At 45.7% G+C, this 23,536-nt stretch overlaps 3 protein-coding genes across 3 annotated transcripts in view; 1 reads left to right on the plus strand and 2 right to left on the minus strand.

The window, feature by feature from the left end:
* mdga2a (MAM domain containing glycosylphosphatidylinositol anchor 2a) overlaps positions 1–8,031 on the minus strand; it is an 82,992-nt gene extending 74,961 nt beyond the window's left edge. Inside the window, exon 1 of the mRNA XM_061063771.1 lies at positions 7,290–8,031. Within this exon, the coding sequence (XP_060919754.1) occupies positions 7,290–7,362 (73 nt within the window). The 5' untranslated portion in view covers positions 7,363–8,031. The remainder of the gene's footprint in view (positions 1–7,289) is intronic.
* The window catches only part of tecpr2 (tectonin beta-propeller repeat containing 2), a 212,003-nt gene that overhangs the window by 136,780 nt on the left and 51,687 nt on the right, over positions 1–23,536 (plus strand). The gene's annotated exons all lie outside the window — the stretch shown is intronic.
* The window catches only part of LOC132993314 (amino acid transporter heavy chain SLC3A2-like), a 7,877-nt gene continuing 3,498 nt past the window's right edge, over positions 19,158–23,536 (minus strand). The window contains exons 3-8 of the mRNA XM_061063104.1: positions 22,626–22,799; positions 22,426–22,523; positions 22,192–22,334; positions 20,582–20,897; positions 20,380–20,439; positions 19,158–19,798 (exon numbers count right to left, since the gene is read on the minus strand). Coding sequence (XP_060919087.1) covers positions 19,451–19,798; positions 20,380–20,439; positions 20,582–20,897; positions 22,192–22,334; positions 22,426–22,523; positions 22,626–22,799 — 1,139 coding nt within the window. The 3' untranslated portion in view covers positions 19,158–19,450. The remainder of the gene's footprint in view (positions 19,799–20,379; positions 20,440–20,581; positions 20,898–22,191; positions 22,335–22,425; positions 22,524–22,625; positions 22,800–23,536) is intronic.

Below are 23,536 nucleotides of genomic sequence, written 5' to 3' on the forward strand. Positions count from 1 at the left end.
TTTGTTTCATATACCTTCATCCCAGCTCCCAGCATGCACTGGGACAATGTTTATATTCCAGTTTCCTCCTCTCCTTGCCTCCTCCTCACTTGTTTCCTTCTCTCCTCTCCTTGTTTCCTTCTCACCTCTCCTAGCTTCCTTGTTGCTTCCTCCTCACTTTTTTCCTCCTCTCCACTTCTTGCCATCTCCTCACTTGTTTCCTCCTCTCCTCATTTTTTTCCTCTTCTCCTCACTTCCTCCTCACTTGATTCCTTATCTCCTCTCCACTCATGCCATCTCCTCACTTGTTTCCTCCTCTCCTCTTTTCTACCTACATAGAAACACAAGAAGTTCTCCTTTTCCTCTCCTCTCATGATCTCGTTTCCTCCTCCTCCTCCTCATCCTCCTCCTCTTCCTACTCTTCCTACTCTTCCTACTCTTCCTCACTCTGTCCCTCCTCCTCAGCTGCGTCTCAGCCGAAGGTCTCAGAGTAAATCCAAACAGACATGCTGATTAATTTCTTCGGCTGGATGTTTAGCGGGACAGAAATGGGACTGTCACTCTGGCTGGTAGACAAACAGAGATGTTCGCTGAGCCGTGAGGTGTCACTCTGCCATCTTCTTCAAAAACTGTCAGCGCAGAGCAGCAAACCCCCCACACACACACACACACACAGTGACAGAGGTCACACATTCAAACTATCCCTGTGGGACATCAGGATGTCCCACTCTGATCAGAAAAACAGAAACCACATTATTAACAATTGGGAGTGACCTTATTTGGGCAGGAAGGGGGATACTATTGATCATTAAAATAACAGACAGCATCGTTATAAAACACGTGGATTTAGAAAATCTCGAGGTTTTGAACATTTGACGACCTCACTCCACCTCAGGTTAGTCTGCAGGATTCCCTCCACTTGCAGCAGTCGGTTGACCTCCTTCTTTTTCTGCAGCTGTAAACAGTTTGTCTCGGAGACCGCCGTGTGTTCCTGTTAATAGACACTTTTAGACCAATCACAGGCCGAGCTGAAAGAGTGAGCGGCTCGTCTCTGTGATTAAAAAAAGAGCTGAGCCAAACGAGGAGGACGAGGAGGAGGAGGAGGAGGAGGGGGAGGGGGAGTCATGGGTGACACCAGCTGCTGAGCGAAGAGCAGGAGGAAGGTGTGCAGCTTTTAGGAGCTCACTCTGAATAAATGATGTGACGCGTGACGAGCTGACGGCAGCAGAACTGCACTCAGTCCACATTAGACGTGTTTGTGTGTCTGCAGCGTGAAGAGCATGCAGGCTGACTGAAAGCTGCAAAGACGCTGACTGTTTCCATCTGTTTCTACAGCTCCTAAAACACCAGTCGGAGCCTCCTCCTCCACCTCCGCCTCCTCCTGCAGGAAACAGGAGGCGGGCCGTCAGCCCTCCAAGTAATCTGCAGAGCTCCGTCCTCATTAGCAAACATTAACACTTATTAACACAGTAAACCCACAGCTAATGGCTTGATAAACACAGGAACACACACAGAGGGGTAGGAGGAGGAGGAGGAGGGGGAGGAGGAGGAGGAAGAAGAGGAGGAAGAGGGAGGACGGGAGAGGAGGAGGAGGAGGAGGAGAGAGGAAGAAGAGGAGCAGGAGGAGGTGTGTGACTCTTCTCGTCTGACACTAAAAACTTCCCGCTAAGAGGTTCATGTGTGAACAACAAACTCTGGGAGATTTCAGTTGAAATGTTTCACAGGTGCATGTTTTGAAAAAGGTGAAGGTGTATGATCTGTGGTTCAGGTGGAGGTCAGAACTCCTGCTGATCTAAGCCAACATAAAACCAACTTCAGCTGAGAGTAAATCACACAGACGATGACCTTCTGATGGTTAACGTTAAGGGTGCAGAGATTTCTCCCCCCGCCACTGCTGATCCGTCACGGTGCCGAGGTGTGAATCAGGATGCTGCTGAGCTCATTGTTGTTCTGCAGATTTTAAAGTTCACGTCACACAAACCGGAGCGAGCGAGCGAGCATCGAGGACTCCGGATCTCCACCTCATCCTCCCCTCGGCCCCAAGGAGCCAGATTATCCCAAATTTTAAGATTAAGAGCGCGCGCCGTCAGGCCAAAAACAAACAGCATTGTCACACACACACACTCTCTCTCTCTCTGAAATAACAGCCTGTAGGTGATCTTTAGTGTGATTCTGTGTGTGACAGTGACGTGTGGAGGCCACACGCGCACACACACACACACACACACACACACACACACACACACACACACACACACACACACACACACACACACACACACACACACACACACACACACACACACACACACACACACACACAAAATACCTGAATTTCTTCACATTTCAGTGATGTTTGGACCTTGTAACTGAATCATTGATCCTCCTTTTTTCAGATGAACGGATGTTTTCTAAAAATAAATATTTTAATTAATCAAAACAAACTTCCGCTCAGCACGTCACCAAGTTTAAAATAATAACAAACACGACTTCGTCATCGAGTCTCTAAACCCTCCAAACAGACACACATGTTGCATCTTAATCCCCCTCCGTCCTCCGCTCCATCCTTCAACTCTTCCCTCCTTTCTTTCCTCATTCCTTCCTTCCTTCCTTGCTTCCTCTACAGCTGCTGGCTAAGCTCCGCCCCCACAGGAAGAGAAATGACTTAAAACGGCGTGAGTGTAAGTAACAGTGTGTGTGATGTAATTCTAATCTGTGACATATAAGATTACAGATAATCTGACCCACGTCACACAGAGACAGTCAGACTTTCGCTGTGGCATCATGTACGGAAGCCTGCAGCGGACACATCAGATACGGAAGCCAGCAGAGGACACATCAGGTACGGGAGCCTTCAGAGGACACATCAGGTACGGAAGCCTGCAGAGGACACATCATATACGGGAGCCTGCAGAGGACACATCATGTACGGGAGCCTGCAGAAGGACACATCATGTACGGGAGCCTGCAGAAGGACACATCAGGTACGGGAGCCTGCAGAGGACACATCAGGTACGGGAGCCTGCAGAGGACACATCAGGTACGGAAGCGGGCACATCATGTACGGAAGCCTGCAGAGGACACATCAAGTACGGAAGCCTGCAGAGGACACATCATGTACGGAAGCCTGCATAGGACACATCAGGTACGGAAGCCTGCATAGGACACATCAAGTACGGAAGCCTGCAGAGGACACATCAGGTACGGAGGCCAGTAGAGGACACATCATGTACGGAGGCCAGCAGAGGACACAATATACGGAAGCCTGCAGAGGACACATCAGGTACGGAAGCCTGCAGAGGACACATCAGGTACGGAGGCCAGCAGAGGACACATCATGTACGGAGGCCAGCAGAGGACACAAGGTACGGGAGCCTGCAGAGGACACATCAGGTACGGGAGCGGGCACATCATGTACGGAAGCCTGCAGAGGACACATCATGTACGGAAGCCTGCAGAGGACACATCATGTACGGAAGCCTGCATAGGACACATCAGGTACGGAAGCCTGCAGCGGACACATCAGGTACGGAAGCCTGCAGCGGACAAATCAGGTACGGAAGCCTTCATAGGACACATTATGTACGGAGGCCTACATAGGCATACGCAGAGTGCACAGATGTTCCTGGTACACACAGATGTTTGCGAGCCAGCTTGGAGAGTTGCAGCTTTGTAGTGAACCCGTGTCTCTCCACCAATCAGTGAGCTGCTGTCTGCAGAGAGATGAGTCTCCCTCATGTCAGTCTGCATCTCCTGAATCACGCTGTTGCTTTTGTCACAACATTATTGTCTTCATTTACTGAGGTCAAGAGGTCAAGTTACGCTGAGAGCGCCCTCTGCTGGATCAAACTGTGAACTACTTCAGACGGCCTGATGCTCTGACAGACTGATTATTTTGAATTCAAACGACTCGCTACAGTTTGAATGTGAACTTTCTTCCCCAGGTTTGAATTAATGTTTGAATTTAGAATAATAAATAACAGCCCTCGTGTCTACCACTTCTGTTTTTGTTGCCGTGGTAACAGATGTTGATATCATGTAATTTTAACCAGAATCAAATGATGATAAACCCCCTTCGGGTGAGCTGCAGGATTGTTCTACATAAAGCTCAGCGTGTTACTGGATGACTCTAAAATCCTTCATGTAGTCGTCGTGTTAATAAAGTTCCAGATGTTTTTTTTTTGACGAGCCACAGCCTCACTGAAGTCCTCTTTGTTGAACACCAGCTGAGTCTCAGCATGTTACTGCAGGACTACAGTAACAACACAGTACACCTGACAGGTGAGAGCAGGGAAAGGTCACAGGCCTGCTACAATCCTCTGCTGTACTCCAACATCTGCACCAGGAGGGAATTAAAGTACTGCAGAGGGTTTTTTAGAAGGTCAGTCCTGAGAAACATCCTCTCACTGTGACATCAAACACACGGGAACTCTCTGCACGTCGGCACAAATGTTACAGGAACATTTAAATCAACATCCTCACAGGAACATCTCATGATAAAGACGGTATGATAAACCACATGAACACCAAGAACCAACATTACGATTACCGTCAGAGCTGCATGAGCACAGAGGACGCCGCTGACTGCACATCTGAACTTTGAACCAAAGAGAGAACCGTCTGAACTGCAGGAAGACATCAGCGACATCTTGGAAAGGAAATGTTACCAAACTGTTTGTACAGTGTGTCGACAATTCTGAGGCCTCGTCCACATGTAGACGGGTCTTTTAGAAAACGTGGCTTTCTCTGTGCGTATACAAACGCTGTTTTCCAGGGTGAAGATGTTCAGAAACTCTGTTTCAGGTGTTTCTGTGTAGACGTCATCATGCGACGCGTTCTCTTTTGTTTCCATGAGATTAGTGCGATGGCAGACGTAACCAAACTAGCGCTGGTGCTAACGATGCTAACTGGACTTTTTACACGCTCACACATACACACACAGTTACTCTCCCGCTATGTTGACGAGCGGAGACGCCTGATTGGACGACGGAGGTCACTGCTGCTCCCACCACCACACAGCATGGGTGCATGGACGAGACCCGGTCAGGCTTCAGGTTGGTGGGACAACTTTTAGAAATGAAATGGTCATTGCAGAAGAAAAGCGTGGTTGTTGACTTGGCGTGCTCATGTCAGCCGTAACAGTGCGTTTCTGTGTTTTCATGTGGATGACGATGTTTTTGAGAACTTGCCGTGTGTGGACTTCCATGACTGATGAACGATAAAGGTCAGTGTGATGTCACCTCCAGTGGTCACGGAACTGACCGACGTGCTGTTTTCTAAACCGTCTACTATAAGAGTAGTCCGTACTGATTGGTCCAAAATACCCGCATGTCGTCCTGATTCTGTAAAAACCTACATTATGCATCAGACCAGTCTTCCTCGCGTACTGTTTTCCACAATGCAAAGCGACAGGTCAGAGGTCAAAATGACAGACAGCAGCGTCCAATCGTAACAGAGGAAATAATCACAAAACACCAAAACACACAAAGAGACCACCAGTTATCTTTGTTGATTCTCTAAATCATGAAAATCATTTTCTCAGACTGTCAGTGGACGCCACGCTGGAGCGCCGTTTGACTTCTGCTGGGCGGTTGTTTACTTCCTCATTCCAAGACCAGAAAGCAGCTTAGCCGGGCCTGGTGTACTGCAGGGTAACCACCGACTGGAGGTCAGAGGTCAGACTGCTGTCCAACACAGTCTGCTACATTCAATAGTAGTCTGTAGTTAGTAAGCGGAGTCTCTGCGTGTAACATGTAGACATACAGGAGACGCTGCTGCTGTCACACGGGATACCCCGCCATGGCGCCAGGCGGGTTTAAAAGGAGAGTATTCACGCTATCAGCATCTTCGGCTTCTTAACACTGGGATCACGATACGGGCCGTACAGCCGAAACCAGCGACTGAATCTCACTTTTTGTGAGTTCACGGGCGTCTGTGACCTTAAGAGACCGCGAGAGAAACATGAACGACAGGAAGTCCACGGTTCAACGAGGGTTCACTGTGACAGCAGACGGGGAGCAATGACAAAGTGAGGAACACCTGATGCTGCCAACACATCTCCTCGCCACAGTGAGGAGCACAGCTTATGAATTTAACATCCAGCCAGCGCCCAGATATCAGTCTGCCATCAGAGCTTTAAAAAGTATCATCACTGTGCTATCAGTGTCAGACGCCCGGGCGCTGGCAACGTTTAGACAGCGTGCACAACTTTGTCTGCAATTCTTGATCATTAAAAACAAGTGGGGGGGTCTTCAACCTCTTTTTTGGTTGCCATGGTACCACACAGGCTACAATTTCATCTGATTTCACTTTAATCGTATCGAAGTTTAAACATCTTGAATCGTGGCGACCCTGGTGTCATCACAGGACGAGAAATAAAAGAAGAACTTTGAGCGTTGGAATTCATTAATGTAATCTTAACGTGCACCTGTGAGACGTTCAGCTTCATCTCACGGACTTCATCAGCAGCTCGAGCTTGACCTGTTTTAATCAGGACTTCAGCATCTCACACTCTGATCTCATGATTTCACCTCTGCTGATGAAGACGAAGGCGTGCAGCTGAAAGTTCCAGAAACAAGCCAAGGAGAAGAAAGAGAGTGGACCTTTACTGAGCTCTCTGTCCTGGATATCACAGATCATGTGTTCTGTATTTAAATTTAAAATCCCCCCCCCCCCCCCCCCCAAAGCAGCCTCAGAATCACGCCAGCGCTCTCTGAAAGAGCATAAAAACAAACAGGCCCGTTCATTTCACAGCCCACAGGAATTATAGTGACGGCTACAGTAACAACAGGAATAAATCAGCATAATGTCAGAGAAACAAAGGTCAGTGTGAGCTCATTAAAACACACAGCACCGCACAACCAGCATGTCCCACAGACCCTGAACACACCTGCAGCCCTGCTACACAAGAAACGTGATGATGGCGTCAGAACACCCTGAACATCACAGCCAGTTCACACACACTCTGCTGCAGGAACATTACCGGGACGCTCATGTTCAGCAGCCTCTGGCGCTCACAGCAGTGTGTTGGTGTGCAGCAGCCTACCTGTTGTGCCTTCAGGCCGAGCATGAATGTGACATGACTGAGTGAGCAGCGCGCACACACACACACACACACACACACACACACACACGCACGCACGCGCACGCACACACACACACAGCCTACACACTAAATCCCTCACAAGGTCACTCGGTGTGGGTGGTGTTCCGGGCTGCACGCTGCTCGTGCGGTGATGCAGCCGTGAATGTCCGCGTATAAATATTTGTAAAAACACAACATGTTACTTGTACGTTAGTGACGTCCTTACCATACACGCCCTGTCCGTGCACGCCCTGCAGGAAGCCGGTAAACAGCCACAGGAGACCGAAAACTAAACCCATCTTCACATCCTCCTGTGGCCGCCGCGCTGCTTCTCTCCCCCCGGGGATGAGGTCGTCCGTTCGGTTGCCCGCAGCCGCTGCTGCCGCTCCTCCCTCCTCCTCCTCCGCTCCGGCCGGCGTCCCTCCGCACGGAATCCGGCCCGGTGACCGGTTCTCATCCAAAAATCCAAACGTGTCCCCACCAGCCCCCTGCCACCACCCCCTCTCCCCGGTCAGATGTGTCAGGCAGGTCCGGTTCTGCTCATACCGGAGCTAACGTTTAACCGTGCGGAAGAGTTGACGCGGTCAGAGGAGCAGGTGGCTCAGCCGCATCTCCTTGGTGGTGACATTGCAGGAAAAAGATTCAAATTCAAGGAAAAGCTTCCGTCGCCCGTTTCCTACGACCGGTAGGATGCTCAGAAGTCCCCGCTGCCCCTCCGCCGTGTCCACCGGGCTCCGTGGCCGTTGGTCGGTACAGGGGTGACATCCATCATCCTCTGAGGAGAAGCGGTCCCCGCTCGGTGTCCTGTCCTTGCTGTCAGCGGGTCGTCGCGGCCGGGCAGGAGAGGCGACAGTCGGGCTTCCTTGATGCCTTGATGCCGCTCTGAGCTCCGGCGAAGAAGAAGACAGAGAAGCGGTCAGTCCAGCCGACTCCTCGGTGGATTTCACCGGTGAGAGACGTCACAGAGCGAACCGTGAGAGACGTCACTAAGCGAACCGAGCGGTAAAGTCCAAGAAGTTATGGAGTGACTTCCGGGAAGACCTTTTCAAAATAAAATTCAACAACTTAATTTTGATAAAAACAGGCTGAGAAGGATTGTTCGGTTTAATCAACATTTAAGTCCAAAAGAAAACTGTGTTTTGTACTGAACAAAAAAAAAGAATGAAAAATATAACATAAATGGAGAAATGAAATAAAGAGCAAACTGTGAATTTGAATTAAAAGGCAAAGTGACTTCTTTAGACTTTATCTTTTTTCTCGTAATTTCCACATTTTAAAAATGTTTCTTTACTGTGAAGGAATCGACATTATTTCTCCTTTAAATAAAATCTATCCTATAAAAAAACGATCCTTTATTATCCTAGAGGTTCTGTTATGTTGAAAGTAAACTATTTACAGCATAAGATAAAACAGACTAACTCATTAAATATTGAAGTCTTTATTGAATAATTATAAGGTTTGCGTTTAGGCCTATGCTAGTAAAGAGTGATTGATTGATAATATGTTAAATATATATATTTTATTAAATAATGAATCTTTCTTGATTCTGTTTTATTTTTGTAACTTTTCATTCCTGTTTAAAAAAATCAGTTTGAACTATTTATGCTTATTTTTGCCTCATGACTTATTTCTTTCTTTTGTATTTTAAAATATATTTGTTATGTCATACCTCTTATTTAGGTTGTTTTCAACATGTGACAACTGAAATAAATCCAAACAAAATCAACAGACAAACACTCAAACAGGGATAAATAATTATATTGAGTACGAACTTTGTCAAAGCTAATTATAATGTTTTGTTTTCAACACCGTAAAACATTTTAATTCTTCTGTTTAAAGTTTAAATATATTTTTTAGACAAAAAAAAAAAATACAAAGTTAGTTGTGTAATGTTGGTCCAGCTTTTAGGCTTTTATTCTGACAGGTACAAACGCTGTGTTCCGGTCTCTGTAAATAGATGCGTGGCTCTTGATGCACGCGGAATCTGCCGCGCGAACCTTCACGAGCGCCTGGTTTCTGACCATGGAAAAAAAAAAACCTCCCTCACGAGACAAGAAGAGCCTGTAGGCGGCACGCGCGCTTGAAAATGACAGCGCGAGCCCCCACTGCGCACGTGTGTGATGTCCTTTTTTCCCGGGTCTCCTGGGTGAGGCGGGAACACAGAGAAGATGTCTCACTCCGTCTGAGTTTCAGAGACTAGTGGAGACATCCAGAGCTCATTATCGATTAAATTAAGAAATTTACATGAAAATCTGACTTTAAAATCTTCTCTCAGTCAGATATTCTGTCGTTTAATCAACAGGTTAGTCTTGTTTCCTCGACGTCTTTTCAAGGCCATATCGGTGAATATCATACCTCTCAGTTCGACCCCCTGAGTCCCCACAAATATCTTTAAACAGTCGTAGGACCCGGTTTTGAATGGTTCCTTTCCAGGTATTTAACAAACCAATACAATGGGCTGTTTCTGTTTTAACCAATAGAAAAACATCACCAATGCAAGGGGGGTCAAAGTTCAACACTAATTCGTCTGATAATGTGCCCATCAATCTCGGGGTTGCGGCTGTTGCTTAGCTAGCATAGCTTATTATGCTAGCAGTCCTGCCGAACAGGAAGTCCACGTTTTTCAAAGAGCTCCAGTTACAACTGACGTCCAGACGCACAAGCCAAGGAATTTTCAGCATTTTGCACACTGCAAGTGTCCATTTTAAGTTGCCCACAGCCTAAATGCCAACATACACAGACATATTAAAACAAGCAAACACAAACGGTGGGTACAAACAGGAAATAGAACTGTTACAAACTGCTACTTTAGTGAAGCAAATGCCGCTGACAACCAACTTAAATGTGCTGCCCAGGAGGAAACCTTTACCGACCAGCTTGTGATGTAAAGGCTTGAATATCTGTGTGCAAATAAAAAGCTATTAGCCGGGGCGGGTATTGCCTCATTCTTTGTAGCGGCTCTGAGCGGGGGTATAGTGGGTCAGAAAACTAATTAAACAGGTTTGATCGCTTACTTCAAAATATTTGACCCAAGACATGTGTGAGTTTAATTAAACGCGTCTCTAACATGTCATGGAGTTTAGGAGTACGTGTTCAGGATTCACTCTCAGCTTAATGTGGTTTAAAGTATCACAGGATACCTGCCTGCTGGCTCTGTCCTGCAGATTGTGTTTCTATGTAAATGTGTTGTTTTGTTTCCTGTCTGAATATGATTTTATTCATTTTAATGTTCCCATTTTTTAAAGCAGATTTCTGCACGCACATGTAAACATGAAAAACACATTTCTACCTTTTGCACGCAGAACAAGAAAGTGTTTCATCCGAAGTGTTTTGTGTTTAGCTTTTCAGCTTACTGCTGACCTTTGCCCTTTAGCTTTGTCTTTTTTCATATTTAATATTAAATTATGATGTCATGGGATATTACACACACACAAACACAGTGAACAATTCCTTATCTCTTTAATGTTTAGCGCTCTGATGGAGAGCAGCTCTTAAACAAACATGAAGCACAAACTTTAAATATCTTTAATTATTAATTCATTCTCTGTAGGGGGGTGTCTGTCTCCCTTTCAAGGCAATCCCGGTCACACCTCAGTATGGTTTTCATGGCACCAGAATTTTACATTTCGATATGAGACTAATAAAACTCAAACTTTATTGATACCTGTTTGATACCACAGCAACAAAAATAGAATTCCTAAGCTCCCGATAACGGGTATGTTCTAGTTTGTAATTATCGAACATTGCAGACTGGATTTATTCCTCTCCTGCACACCTGTCTTTTGAAATGGATGTAGTTTTTATGAAAGCTTTTTTCAATTTTCGATTCTAAGATTATTAAAATAAAAAGATTTAAAACACATTGAACCATCATGAACCTGTCGTTCTCCAAACACACAACACTGACATTGAGTAAATGTTGGATAAAACCTCTAAACTCACACATTATCAACTGCTAAGTACCAGAACTAACTCCCCCTCCCCAGCTCATCCCTCCGCACTCTGAATGCTCACATTAATAACAGAGTTTCCTGCAGTGTGCTCGGTCTGGGAGACTGCTCAAACAGCCGGAGGCTCCAAACTTTAATCAATACGACCACTAAAGAGATGATCCAGCTTCACTCCGGCTCCTCTGCTCCTGCATTAATGCTCACAGTTCTCTACACGCACTTGGGGAAACTGCTCATCCCTGCATGGGTGGTATAAGAACATTGTGGGGTTTTTAATATTTCGTACTTTTAATACATTCAGTTTTAATTTATTCTTTAAAACACTACATACCTCAAAGAAGAAGAAATATTCATTACATTAATAAAAACATACACTTTCAAGTAAAACTACAACTAAAAATCTGAGTATTCTTCTTGGTCTTAAAGGGGACATATTATGAAAAATCCTCTTGTACAGTGTTGTTAAACATATATTTGGGTAACCTGCATGTCTACTGGCCAACAACATGTGTAATAAACTCATCCAGTCTTTTGTTTGTGGTCTGCATACGTCTTACAACACAGAGCATCTGAGCACACAATGCTCTGTTTCAAATCTGCTCTCCTTGTGATGTCACAGTGGGATTCTGGTAAAAAAAAAAAAAAAATCCCCTCCTCTCCCCTGGTATCTCCACCCATGGACTCCACCCCCAGCCTAGAGCAAAACTTTTGTGCAGGTCTGCCATTTTAATTCTCGCTAGCGAAGGAGTGATGTCTACGGGGAAAACTCGGGGGGGGGGGGGCTGGGGGGGCCTCGTTGCATTTAAAAAAACACACACACCAAAACGGAGCGTTCTGAGAGAGCTGGTTTATACAGGGTCACAAACCTCCTCTGGTGCTTGATTCATGTTATATTTTGACCAAAGCACAGCACAGATGTTTCATTTAGACCACAGGGGACTGTTTGAAGAGGTGGAAAAGGGGGATAATATGTCTCAATGTTGCTTTTAGCTTTTTCTAAACTTTATTGACCGCAGGTCACACCTACACATTCACACACTGATGGTAGAGGCTGCTGAGTAAAGAGTCCATCAGTATTAACTCATCCATTCATACACATTCACACATCACCGATGAAGCAGCAGGAGCAACTTGGGATTTAGTGTCTTGCCCAAGGGCACATCGACTTGTGAGCCACAGCTAAATGGTGGTAGTACTTGATTAATTGAAAAATGATAACCCTTATCAGTTGGAGGATTCAGAAGAAACGTTTAAAATCCAATCTATTCTTAGGCTCAAACAACAAAGGCAAATCAGAAGTAAAATCACCTCTGTCTCTTTATTTATCAATATTACATTATTATGTAAATATAAATCAGGTGTGCTATATCTAAAATGAAACATAGATTTTAATGTATTGTAGTTTTTCAGTGTATAAAATCAGACCTGTGGTTTTTTGGCTGGCAGCAGCATTTTACATGGACCGATATCTCAGAACCAACGGGACGTGTTCAGTGAAGACGCCGGCTCATTAAAGATTTAAGACGTCCTCAGGTGAGTCTGGGAGGATCTTTAATGGAGGAGAACGTCTGGCAGAAGAAGACAAAGTGTGTGTGTGTGCGTTAACCAGCGAGTATTTTCAGAATAATGCGTCTGTGAGGAGCATTCTCCTCTTTAATGGAGCTCCGGATGGTCCCTAAAGAGGACGAGGATGGGGCAATTAGTCTGAGCCAAACAGATGCTCTCTGAGTCTACCAAGGACACGCCGCCGCAGGACGACTGGCGGACGTAAAGAAGAAGACGTGTAGGGAGGGACGGGGCACAGAAAGGCAACTGAAGACAAACGTTACAAAACGTACAGCTGAAAAAAAAATAGCTCTAGAAACAGAGAAATACAAAAAGATCTCTAAAGGGGGTTCTGTAGTCACACACACAGTGTGTTTGTCTTAATGACACTAAGGGAACCGTTAACTTCACGTTAATCTTCTTGTGGGGACATTTTCAAAAAATACTTTATTTTGATTTTGTGGGGATTTTATGAAAGTTGTGAAGCTTGACACTTTTTCATTACAGAAACTGTACACTCTATTTGTATAGAACTTTACAAAGTTCTATACAAATAAATGTATTATAATATTTACTGTATCATAATTTGTCTCCAGTTTATTTTTTTATTTAATGAGTTGCTGTCTCAATGTGGTGTAACTTTTATTATTCATTTGGTTTGTAATTCCTCAGCCTCATGACCAATTTATTTCGTTTTAAATCAACAGGACATGGATAACATTTAAAATGGGATTTGAGAGTCAGCACACACACTGTGAGATAGTTTTTATGACACTATGGGGACCTCTGATTTGGTCATTGTGGTGACATTTTAAAAAAGAGGACTTTTTGATATTTTGACTGAGTTGGGACCATTGAACTTTAAAATTATATTTTTAAAAAGTGGACTTATTTTGAAAGTGTGTAAAAAGCCTGTGAACTATTCCTACTTCCTGTCTTTCCCCTCGTTCTGGTTATTTCCGGAAAAATTAAACAATATCCACTTCTATTACAGGAAACTGTTAATAAAAGTGAGGCCACTTTGTTGCAAACATGTCAAACATTTAAAGATTTCCGAATCGCAGTTTTCTTTTCCATTAAACTAAAAATGTGGGGGTTTTGGATCGTTGTTTAAACAAAATCAGACGTGAAGAATTAATCTTGCAGATTGAATCCTTAAAAATGGGATCCAAACCCCTGCACACTGACTCAATTCCCAAATCATTGCCAACTTTTCTGTACCGAACCGTTGCCTGCAATTTTTGAAAATTAAAAAACAGAGTCTTGGACTTATATTTTTGTTGCTTTCACATCAATTGTTTAACAACATTAGTCTGTGGAAGCTGATAAAAGTCTGTTAGAGAAACGCTTTGCTGTCTGATCCTCCTTCCTGCACAGTTTTGCTGATGTCACAGATTCTTGCAGTGTTCTCCGTCTCTCTTGAGCCGCCACCGCCCTGCTTGATGTTTTCTTGTTTCCATTGTGAAGTTTGCCAACAGCACAGATTAGACGTGTGCAGATGCCGGTTTGTTTATGGTCCAGAGGGACTTGTGAAAGAGGAGAACACGTCAGAATCAACAGTCAGCATCTCTGCACACAGACAACTCTCACTGGTTGGTCAACTCTCCAGGAAACTATTGTTGCAATCATTAAGTCAGCTGCTGAAAACATCTATGACGATGGAAAAACATCACCCTGAGAATCTGTGTGTGTACACAGTGAGGCAGATTAAAGGCACATCTCGTCTGTTTCAGTCTGACGTTTCACTTCTTTAATCTGAGAGTTTCTTCAGCGCTGCAGGAAATCAAAGATAAATCAAACCGTTCTGATGTCTCCTGCTGGGAGCTCATTACACTGCGAGTTTATCAGAGCCAATCAAAATGTTTGTCAACCTCCTAATGACATCATCAGCCTCCTGAAAGGTGACTTCATGCACTGTCAGATGTCAGCTGAAGTCCTGTGTCGGCAGGAGAGACTCCTCACTGCATTCATGTTTACGCCTCCTCTGAAGGCTACGTTTGAAAATAGACAAGTTTGTTTTCAATGAGATAATGACCACTAATCTCCAAACATCATTTACGTTGGGTTGGCCTTCAAACAATGCATCCACAAGAGGACGTGGTCTCGCACAGATCTCCACTTTTCCTTTATTGACGTCTAACTGACTTTCAGTTCCCGTCCGCTCTCCGCCCAGCTCTTCTGTTGTCATCTTTCGTGTTCGCTGTCCGTGTTCTTGGGCAAGCTAACATCATATATATGTTCATAGTTCATAACACACTCACACAATCTTTTTCCAATGTATTATTCTTTGTTGTGTTTTGCTGGTTTGTCTTGGACTGTTGGCGACACTACTCGACACTCCCCCCTCGATATCCGGTGGTATTGCAGCGTTAGGTTTGTGTCGGTAAGCTTCCAGAAAATGTGCAGGAACAAGATCGAAATGAACTCAGAGTATGGACAGAAGGCTCCTCCATCATACTATTCCTTTCTCCTCCTTCAGTTAAATATTTTCTCGCTTGTAGCCACCTTCATCTCAGTCGTGTTATATTTTGCTGCTCATGTTCCACCTCCTCTTCCTACATGTCATAATTTTTGTCCTTTCCCTTTTAATTTTTGTCCTCCTCCACCTCCATTTCCCCCTTTAACCCACCTCATCCTCCTCTCTCTTCCAAATCTTCATTTTTGTCTCTCTTACCTCCTCCTCATTCTGCTTAACATCTTCTTCTCCCTCTCCTACTCCTTGTCATCTGTTTTCCTCCACACTTCTTCCTAACCTCCTCCACATCTGCCTTGCATCATTCCCTCCTCCTCCTCCTCCTCCTCCTCCTCCTCTTCACCATCTGAAAATCGTTCTGCAATTTTGAATGTTCTCCTCCTTGCTCCTTCATCATGTGAGCGTTTTCTTCTCTATCACTTCTTCCTCCTCTTCCTCATCCTCCCATGGTGTCCTCCTCCTCCTCAGTGATGAAGATGAAGCCAAAGCGTCTCTTTGTTTGTTCAGCTCGCCTCCGTCACTCTGACTCACCGTGTTTGTCAGAAAAGACAAAAAGAAAAGATGTCTGAACGTTTAAAAAACATTACATTAGACGTTTTTTCTTTCGTAAGGACATTTTGTTGTCATATTTTTTAGACATAATTGAAATCAAATTGTTGCATGAGGTTGCTTGTTGAATTCATTTTTTATTTCACAGCCAACCACATTTACCCATTGACAGTTAACATGAATATATCCCAGTGTGGTGCAACAATACATTATTCGGTAACCTCTTTGTTGGAGCCAACATGTAGACACTTCATTACACTGTGGTTGTATGTATGAGTGTAATTCTGACACTGAACTGCAGGGGGAGTCTTGGGTTATGCTCAAGCATCAATCTCCGGTGTCCACTAGAGGCTGGCTGCAGAAGCACAGGAAGTCACATACACACCCATTCTAAAAAGCCTGTTTTTACAGCAGAGATTAACATGTTTACAGCCTGGTTCAAAAAACCAAACAGGTCTGATTAGCTCATGTCTCGATCGACACACACTGTACGGGGGGGTGAATGTTTTGATGACTCATCAGTTTTGATTTGATGAAGGATAAGAGTTATTCACAATAAGGCGTGTAGCTGACATGATTGACAGGCGGGTGCGGTCTAACGGTTTGTCAGGAGGCTTCAAACCCGCCTCAGCTCTCAGCCTGTCGTTAGGTTGACTGAACGTTAGACTGAGACAGCATTTCCAGCATGGAGACCACCATTGATGGGACTCCAGAGCCCCCTGCAGGAACGGGCGATGTCACACATATTTACAGTCTATTGTTTAGTCTCAGAGTGTTTCAAACAAACGCAGCTTTAATTTAACTCTCAGTCTCATGTCTGCTGGATCGCTGCCTCTTTAAACACTCTGCGCTCCAACATGAACCTGAGCTGGTGTTCACACTGATGGGATGTGAAATCCCCTCTAAAGCAGCTGATGTTCATTCAGTATTCATCCAACACACACACACACATATATTATTTCTTCTTCCAGCAGATAAAAACAGAGCGACTCAGCCGGCTTTAATTACCGTCACATGGAGAAAATCTCCGGAGAAAAAACACGTAGGAAACAAAGAGATGATTACAGAGAACATGAATACTCTTTTTACAAACAACTTAAATAGAAAAATGTCTGACGTAACTTGGGATTACTTCAGAACACCTTCCATGTGTTTCTGAGGTGTGTGGTTGGTTTGTGGCGGTTGGTGCATTGTTCTCCGGGTTGGGAGGGGCACAATTCCTCTCAGATAGACCAGGATGTATTTTAGTTTAAGCCTGATGCTAACATGTACCTGAAAATGCCATTAACATGCTAACAGAATTAGCATTGCGATTGTTTTAGCTATTTTACTGAACATACTCAACAAACAACACGGTATGCCCTCGTACTTACAGACGTACGTTTACTAAACTCTGCAGAGACAAACTTTAAAAAACTGCTGACTCATGCTCATCTGGTCTGCTGCTCTGATCCAGTGATGCTGCATGTCTCAGTTCATGGGGCATGTCTCTCTTCTGCCTCCTTTTGGGTGGTGGTGTGTAATGCATTCATGGACACATATTTCATACTCCCATCGAAGCGTCTCTCTCTTGTATTGACGAGGAGAATTTTACCATTTTAAAATTTTACATGTGCTTTTAGCCTTTATTGGAAAGTAATCTTATTCAGTGAAGACCAGAAACCAGCTTAGCCGGGCCTACTGCAAAATAACCACCAACATTGTAGTAGGCGGTTTCCAAAACAGGCGCTCAAAAAGGCAGGAAACAAAACTACAAAATAAAACAGGAAACACTAAAGACTAAAGTTTGAAATATTGTAATAAGAGAAAGACACACAAGGAAGGAAACTGACATAATAAAACAGGAAGTAATGAAAACACTAAACTAAACGAGATCAAATCCTGACTGCTCCTCTGATTGTTTCAGACTTCATTGTCTAAAGATGTAAAGATGCAGCTTTCTGTTGAACCCTGACGCTGTTATGACCTCTCGTCTGGGGGGAGTTCAATGTTTCTGTTCTAAAAAGAGAGCGAGTGCAGAGTCGAGCAGATACCATCACTAAAGTCAACATCTGTATGTTTTATTAATGGAGCAGAAATCTGCCCCTCGTTAATAATGCACGGAGACTTCAGGACGACCCGAGATACAGAAGAGGTGTGTTTCCCTCCTGGCATGGATCCATGCTAGCAGTTTCCCCCTGCTGCCAGTCTTTATGCTAAGCTAGGCTAAGTGTGACAGAAAAGACGGCAGGATGTTGGACTGCTCCTTTATGTCCTCTATCTTTATGTTACTGAGGATGCAGTGATTCAAAGGAACAGTCTGAGGTCGAGAGGAGCAACATCTGAAAACGAGTGTGTGAAGGTGACAGAGTTGTGAGGACTAGATTCTGCAGGGGTCTGGGGACTACAGTTGCAGAGTTTTGGTCCAAAGCTTTTAAAGGAACCTTTGCTCTCCTAAGTCAACAACGTATTTCTGCAATTTAGACAGTGTGCAGGAGTTCGCCTGCTCTTTCTGGTAATTAAAAACAAGACCAGTTGCTGCTAAGGTAGTGCGACTTGTTGTTGAAATCGGGGACTAGCAACAGAGTTGTTGAAGTTGCTGCTGCCAGTTCCCTGCAACCTGTCATTACAGAAAGAGTTTCATGCTCCTGGTTCTGATTCATGCTGGAGCTTTATGATCAGCTGTAAAAAATACATGTAAAATCTGAATTATGAAACCAGCAGACTCTGATTACCTGTCTTCCACCTGAGGGCTCCTGTGTTATTCATGAGCAGCAGCGTCCCTGAGCTCCTACAGGATGAAACATCTTTAACTCGTCCGCTGTGAGCGTCTCACAGGAGGAACGTAAAGAGCCCTGGTTTTCTGTGACAGATGGATGTTGTTCTATGTCGTGCCGCTGTCGATTCAGCTTTTCTATAAGAGGAGGGACGCACTGATCGAGCTCCAGTTTGAATGTTTAATGAGCTCAGGTACTCAGGTGAGGGAATCAAGAGACGACTCTGAATCATAAAAGATTCAACTCCAGAGAATCACAGATGAAATGAAAATTTTTAATCATGAAATTAAAAATGAGAAGTGTCATTAACACAAAGAGACAAATAGAGAGTTCTTTAATTCACACGTTTCAATCCGTGAAACAAGATTAAAAACACATTCTGTGGGGTCAGATCTCTGAAACTCTGAGGGAAATAATGGTCCTCAGAAAAGTCGAACGAGTGAGACATCCCAACAGCATCTTGTTGTCCTTCCTGCTCCCCAGAGGACGAACCCTCTAGGATTTCAAACAGGACTTCTGTACATTGCTTGAGAATGAATTGTCTCATTATTGTCGTGTAAACAGCAGCAACAGATTTTTAATTCATTACGGTAATCTGTCGGGCCGTTGTAGGCGGGGGAGGGGTTGTTAACTAGTCCCTGAAACTTTACCAAAGTCTCAAGAAGTTTTAACGATTAAATGTAAAGTTTTTTTTAACTTTTGGAATCAAACGGAAAAGTTTAAAATAATCTGAAGCCAATCTGAAGCGTAATGTTTCATTATAACATCAGATATTTTCCAATGTTTCAGAGAATAAAGTTTAATGAAATAATGAAAACAGATTTGAACTTTAAATGCAATGAACTGTTTATTTGTTTCCACAGAGAGAACAGCTGTGTCATCACATTTATTTATCGTTTAAATTTAACATCTTAAAACATGACGAAACATTTATGAACCAGATCGACCGACTGAAGCTCCATCAGACCGTGTTTCTGCCTCACGTCATCCCTGATGTTTCTTTCTCTTTATTTTAAACATTTGTTCAAAGTGTCTCCATGAACACTCATGAGACGTCTGAGTGAAGCTTCAGTCATCGTGTTCACAAACAACAAACAGATCTTTAATCTAATCTCTACCCCGTGTAGGGAAACCTGAGGAGCGTACCCTGTCCGGGGCCGAGCCACAGGTTCCTGGGGTCCACGCTGCTGTCTGTGGGCAGCGCGCTGTTGTTGGTGCTGATGGTGACGGACGCCTGCAGGGGCAGCAACACGCCACTCAGCTGTAGCATCGCCGACTCCTCGGCCCAGTTAAACACCGCCAGGTAGCGCGGGCTCTGATCCCACACGCGCAGGTACGCCAGCGAGGAGGAGGAGTTAGAGAGGAGCAGGAAGTCACCAAACATCAGGGAGCGCTCTTTACTCCGCAGCTCACTCAGGGCGCGGAAAAACCTGCGAGAGGACAAACGCTCGGCTCGCTCCTCCTAAAAATACAGAGAGAGAGAGAGAGAGAGAGAGCGAGCGAGGGAGAGAGAGAGAGAGAGAGCGAGGGAGAGACAGAGGGAGAGAGAGGGAGAGGGAGAGGGGGAGAGAAAGAGAGAGGGAGAGAGACAGAGAGAGGGAGAGTGAGAGAGGGAGAGAGTGGGAGAGAGAGAGAAAGAGGGAGAGAGCGAGAGGGAGAGAGAGACAGAGGGAGGGAGAGGGAGAGAGAGAGCGAGAGGGGGAGAGAGAGCGAGAGGCAGAGAGCGAGAGAGAGAGAGAGGGAGAGAGGGAGAGAGAGAGCAAGCGAGAGAGAGAGAGAGAGAGAGAGAGAGCAAGCGAGAGAGAGAGAGAGAGAGCAAGCGAGAGAGAGAGAGAGAGCGCAAGCGAGAGAGAGAGAGAGCGAAGGAGAGAGAGAGAGAGAGAGAGAGAGGGGTCACTGAAACTACTAGATGAACAGCAGGATTATAAACTTTAGCACCGGCTTCATTTTTCAAGCCGATTCTGATTCCATGTGTACTTCCTCTTTGATCATTAATGTAAATTCTTTAACTCCAGGTGTCAGGTGTATGATGTGACCGTTTACCTGCAGAGTCCCGTTCAGCTCTTCGTCAGAGTCCCAAAGCATTCTGGGAAACTTGGTGCCCTTAAACAAAGACGATGAAAGGATCGATCAGAAGAAGACGACATGATCAGGAAACATGAATCATCAGAAGTCGCCACCTGCTGGTCATTAAACACGCTACATCAACACAGAGGGACACTTGGCGTGTGTGCAGCATCCTTACCTCGTCCATCAGGCCGATCTCGTCTCCGTAGTTGACCACGGGCGTCCCTGGCAGCGTGAGCAGCAGCAGCAGGTTCAGTCGGGCCAGAGCCGGCCCCACCAGCGATGCCAGATGTCCCTCATCCCGCCCCCCAAAGCTCCACGCCAGCCGAGTCTGATCGTTGGACGAGTACAGCTGCTGGATGGATCGAGCGTGCTCAGCGGTGTCCGTGCTACCGGTGCGGAGGACCCTGGAGATCAGCAGGTCGACGCCGGTGGAGGAGAGGAGGTCGGAGACGTCATTAGGCGAGGAGCGCTCAGTGACGCCGATCAGGACTCTGAAAAACACATTTGATTCTATTTAATCGAGATGGACGACATGACAGCTCCCTAAAAGTGAAGCCACAAGATTAAGCGCTCCACCTGCTGGCTGGCTGCAGTATAGCTCATACTGCAGCGCCGCCTCCTTCATGTTAACAGATGGGACATGAGTCAAACTATAAAATGAAAGCACACGTTGAGAGTGATGAAACTATTGATCATCAAATAACAGATTGTTGGGCACAGATGGCCTAGCGGTGTCAGGGAGGGGAGGATTGGGACGCATGTGCGGACCCAGGAGTGTCTCAAAGTTATCCCAGAAGAATAACCACAAAATCGCAATAGCGATAGATTGGAAAGGGGGGGGGAAAAAACGCAAAAAAAGCATTACATTGGTGACAAACAGTAAGAAAGCAAAAGGCATACACTCAACCCAGTTTGCGAGGGTTTGCGGAATCTGAGATGAGGCACAACTCGTCGCTGCCTCACCTTACATGTCTCCGACAGAGCCAGCCGGAAATATGCGAATTCAGCGATTTTGATCATGAAAATGATTGAAATTTTTGGAATCGTACAGAAATAACATTTATGACACAGATCAGTAGAATAATATATATATTCATTTTATTTAATCATTATTTGTTTTTTTACTTTTGATGATGGCTCTGCCTCACCTGCCTCACCTGCCTCACGTCTCTGGGAGAACCTCTCACGACCTCTGAAGGTGAGATAATGAGTCAGCACAGAACACTGGAGACTCAGTATATAAAAACTCCCCACACCTGAGCTTAATCAAAGCCAATCAGTGCCACACACACCTGACTGCAATGAGTTGATTCTCTCACCACCCTCACTGAGCAGAAAGAGTGAGTGCCCTCACAAGCGGTTAGGTCGCGCCCTATAAACGGAGGCTGTAGTCCTTCCAGTGTTTGACCCGGGTTCAAGTCCAACCTGTGACCTTTCCTGCAAGTCATTTAAATCTCCCATATTGTCACTACAGAGCAGCTTCACATGATCGTATTTATCTGATACTGGCCTGCATGAAACGCTTTGTTTCAGCAGCTGTCTCTTTAAGGCAGCCCCCCCATGTGCTCACTCTCTTCTGAATGGCCAGCTCTCTGGAAGCCTTCTTTAGAGGGCAGAACGCTGCAAGGCTGCCAGGGAGAGGTTTCAGCAGCTTACGTCGAGGCTTGAAGGGCCTCTATGGCGTGGTTAAGGAACGAGCCGTTAAGCCCTGACTCATGTCTCTGTTAGTTTGTGTGTCAGAGGTTTAGTGTGACCCGGACCCAGCTAACTGCTTTGACCCCTGACCTCTTGTTGGGTTGCTGCTTCGTCCCGTTCTGCACGATGGCTCGGATGTCGGCCCACAGAGACGGAACCACGGCGGCCACCCGCTCCACCCCCGACAGCTGCACGCCGTCCACGCCTTGATCCAACCAGAACACCAGAGCGGACTGACCACAGAGAGAGAGAGAGAGTTTAAGGAGTGTGTATTCTGACCCTGTGTGTACGTTCAGGTCATGTCTGCTGAGTGTGGGCACTCACCTTCAGCCTCTCGGCTACACTGGTCACGCTGGTGTTAGAGAACCACGCTCCAGATGATCCCTGGTAGTTTGGAGTCAGATCCAGAACCACAGAAATCCCTGCAGAGACATTTTACTGTATTGACATTTTCTATGTTTCATGATGTATTAATGATTTAACAGTATATGTTTCTGCATGTTGCCATGGTAACCGCTCCTCACCCTTCTTCTGGGCGGCCTGGACGAGGCCCTTAAACTGCTCCAGGTTTCCATTCTCAGGAGAAACCTCCTCAAAGCGTAGACCCATCGCGTCGTCTGCAGGAGCGACGTGGAGCGGGCCGACAACAACACCTCTGACCTTCATCTGAGACAGACTGCTGACCTTCTGCTCCACACCTGAGGAGGAGGAGGAGAAGGAGGAGGAAGAGGAGGAAGTGAAGGAGAAGGAGGAAGATGAGGAGGAGGAGGAGGAAGAGGAGGAGAAGGAGGAAGATGAGGAGGAGGAGGAGGAAGAGGAGGAGGAAGAGGAGAAGGAGGAGAGGAGGTACAGGAGGAGGAGGAGGAATAGGAGGAAGAGGAGGAGGAAGAGGAGAAGGAGGAAAGGAGGTACAGGAGGAGGAGGAGGAAGAGGAGGAGGAGGAGGAGGAAGAGGAGGAGGAAGAGGAGGAAGTGAAGGAGAAGGAGGAAGATGAGGAGGAGGAGGAGGAAGAGGAGGAGGAAGAGGAAAAGGATGAGAGGAGGTACAGGAAGAGGAGGAGGAAGAGGAGGAAGTGAAGGAGAAGGAGGAAGATGAGGAGGAGGAGGAGGAAGAGGAGGAGGAAGAGGAGAAGGATGAGAGGAGGTACAGGAGGAGGAGGAGGAAGAGGAGGAAGAGGAGGAGGAAGAGGAGAAGGAGGAAAGGAGGTACAGGAGGAGGAGGAGGAAGAGGAGGAGGAGGAGGAGGAGGAAGAGGAGGAGGAAGAGGAGAAGGAGGAGAGACAGTACAGGAGGAGGAGGAGGAAGAGGAGGAGGAAGAAGAAGAGGAGGAGGAAGATGAGGAGGAGGAGGAGGAGAAGGAGGAGAGGAGGTACAGGAGGAGGAGGAAGAGGAAGAGGAGGAGGAAGAAGAGGAGGAGGAAGATGAGGAGGAGGAGG

The sequence above is a fragment of the Labrus mixtus genome, chromosome 18 (genome assembly GCF_963584025.1).
Source record: "Labrus mixtus chromosome 18, fLabMix1.1, whole genome shotgun sequence".
Taxonomy (NCBI): Eukaryota; Metazoa; Chordata; class Actinopteri; order Labriformes; family Labridae; genus Labrus; species Labrus mixtus.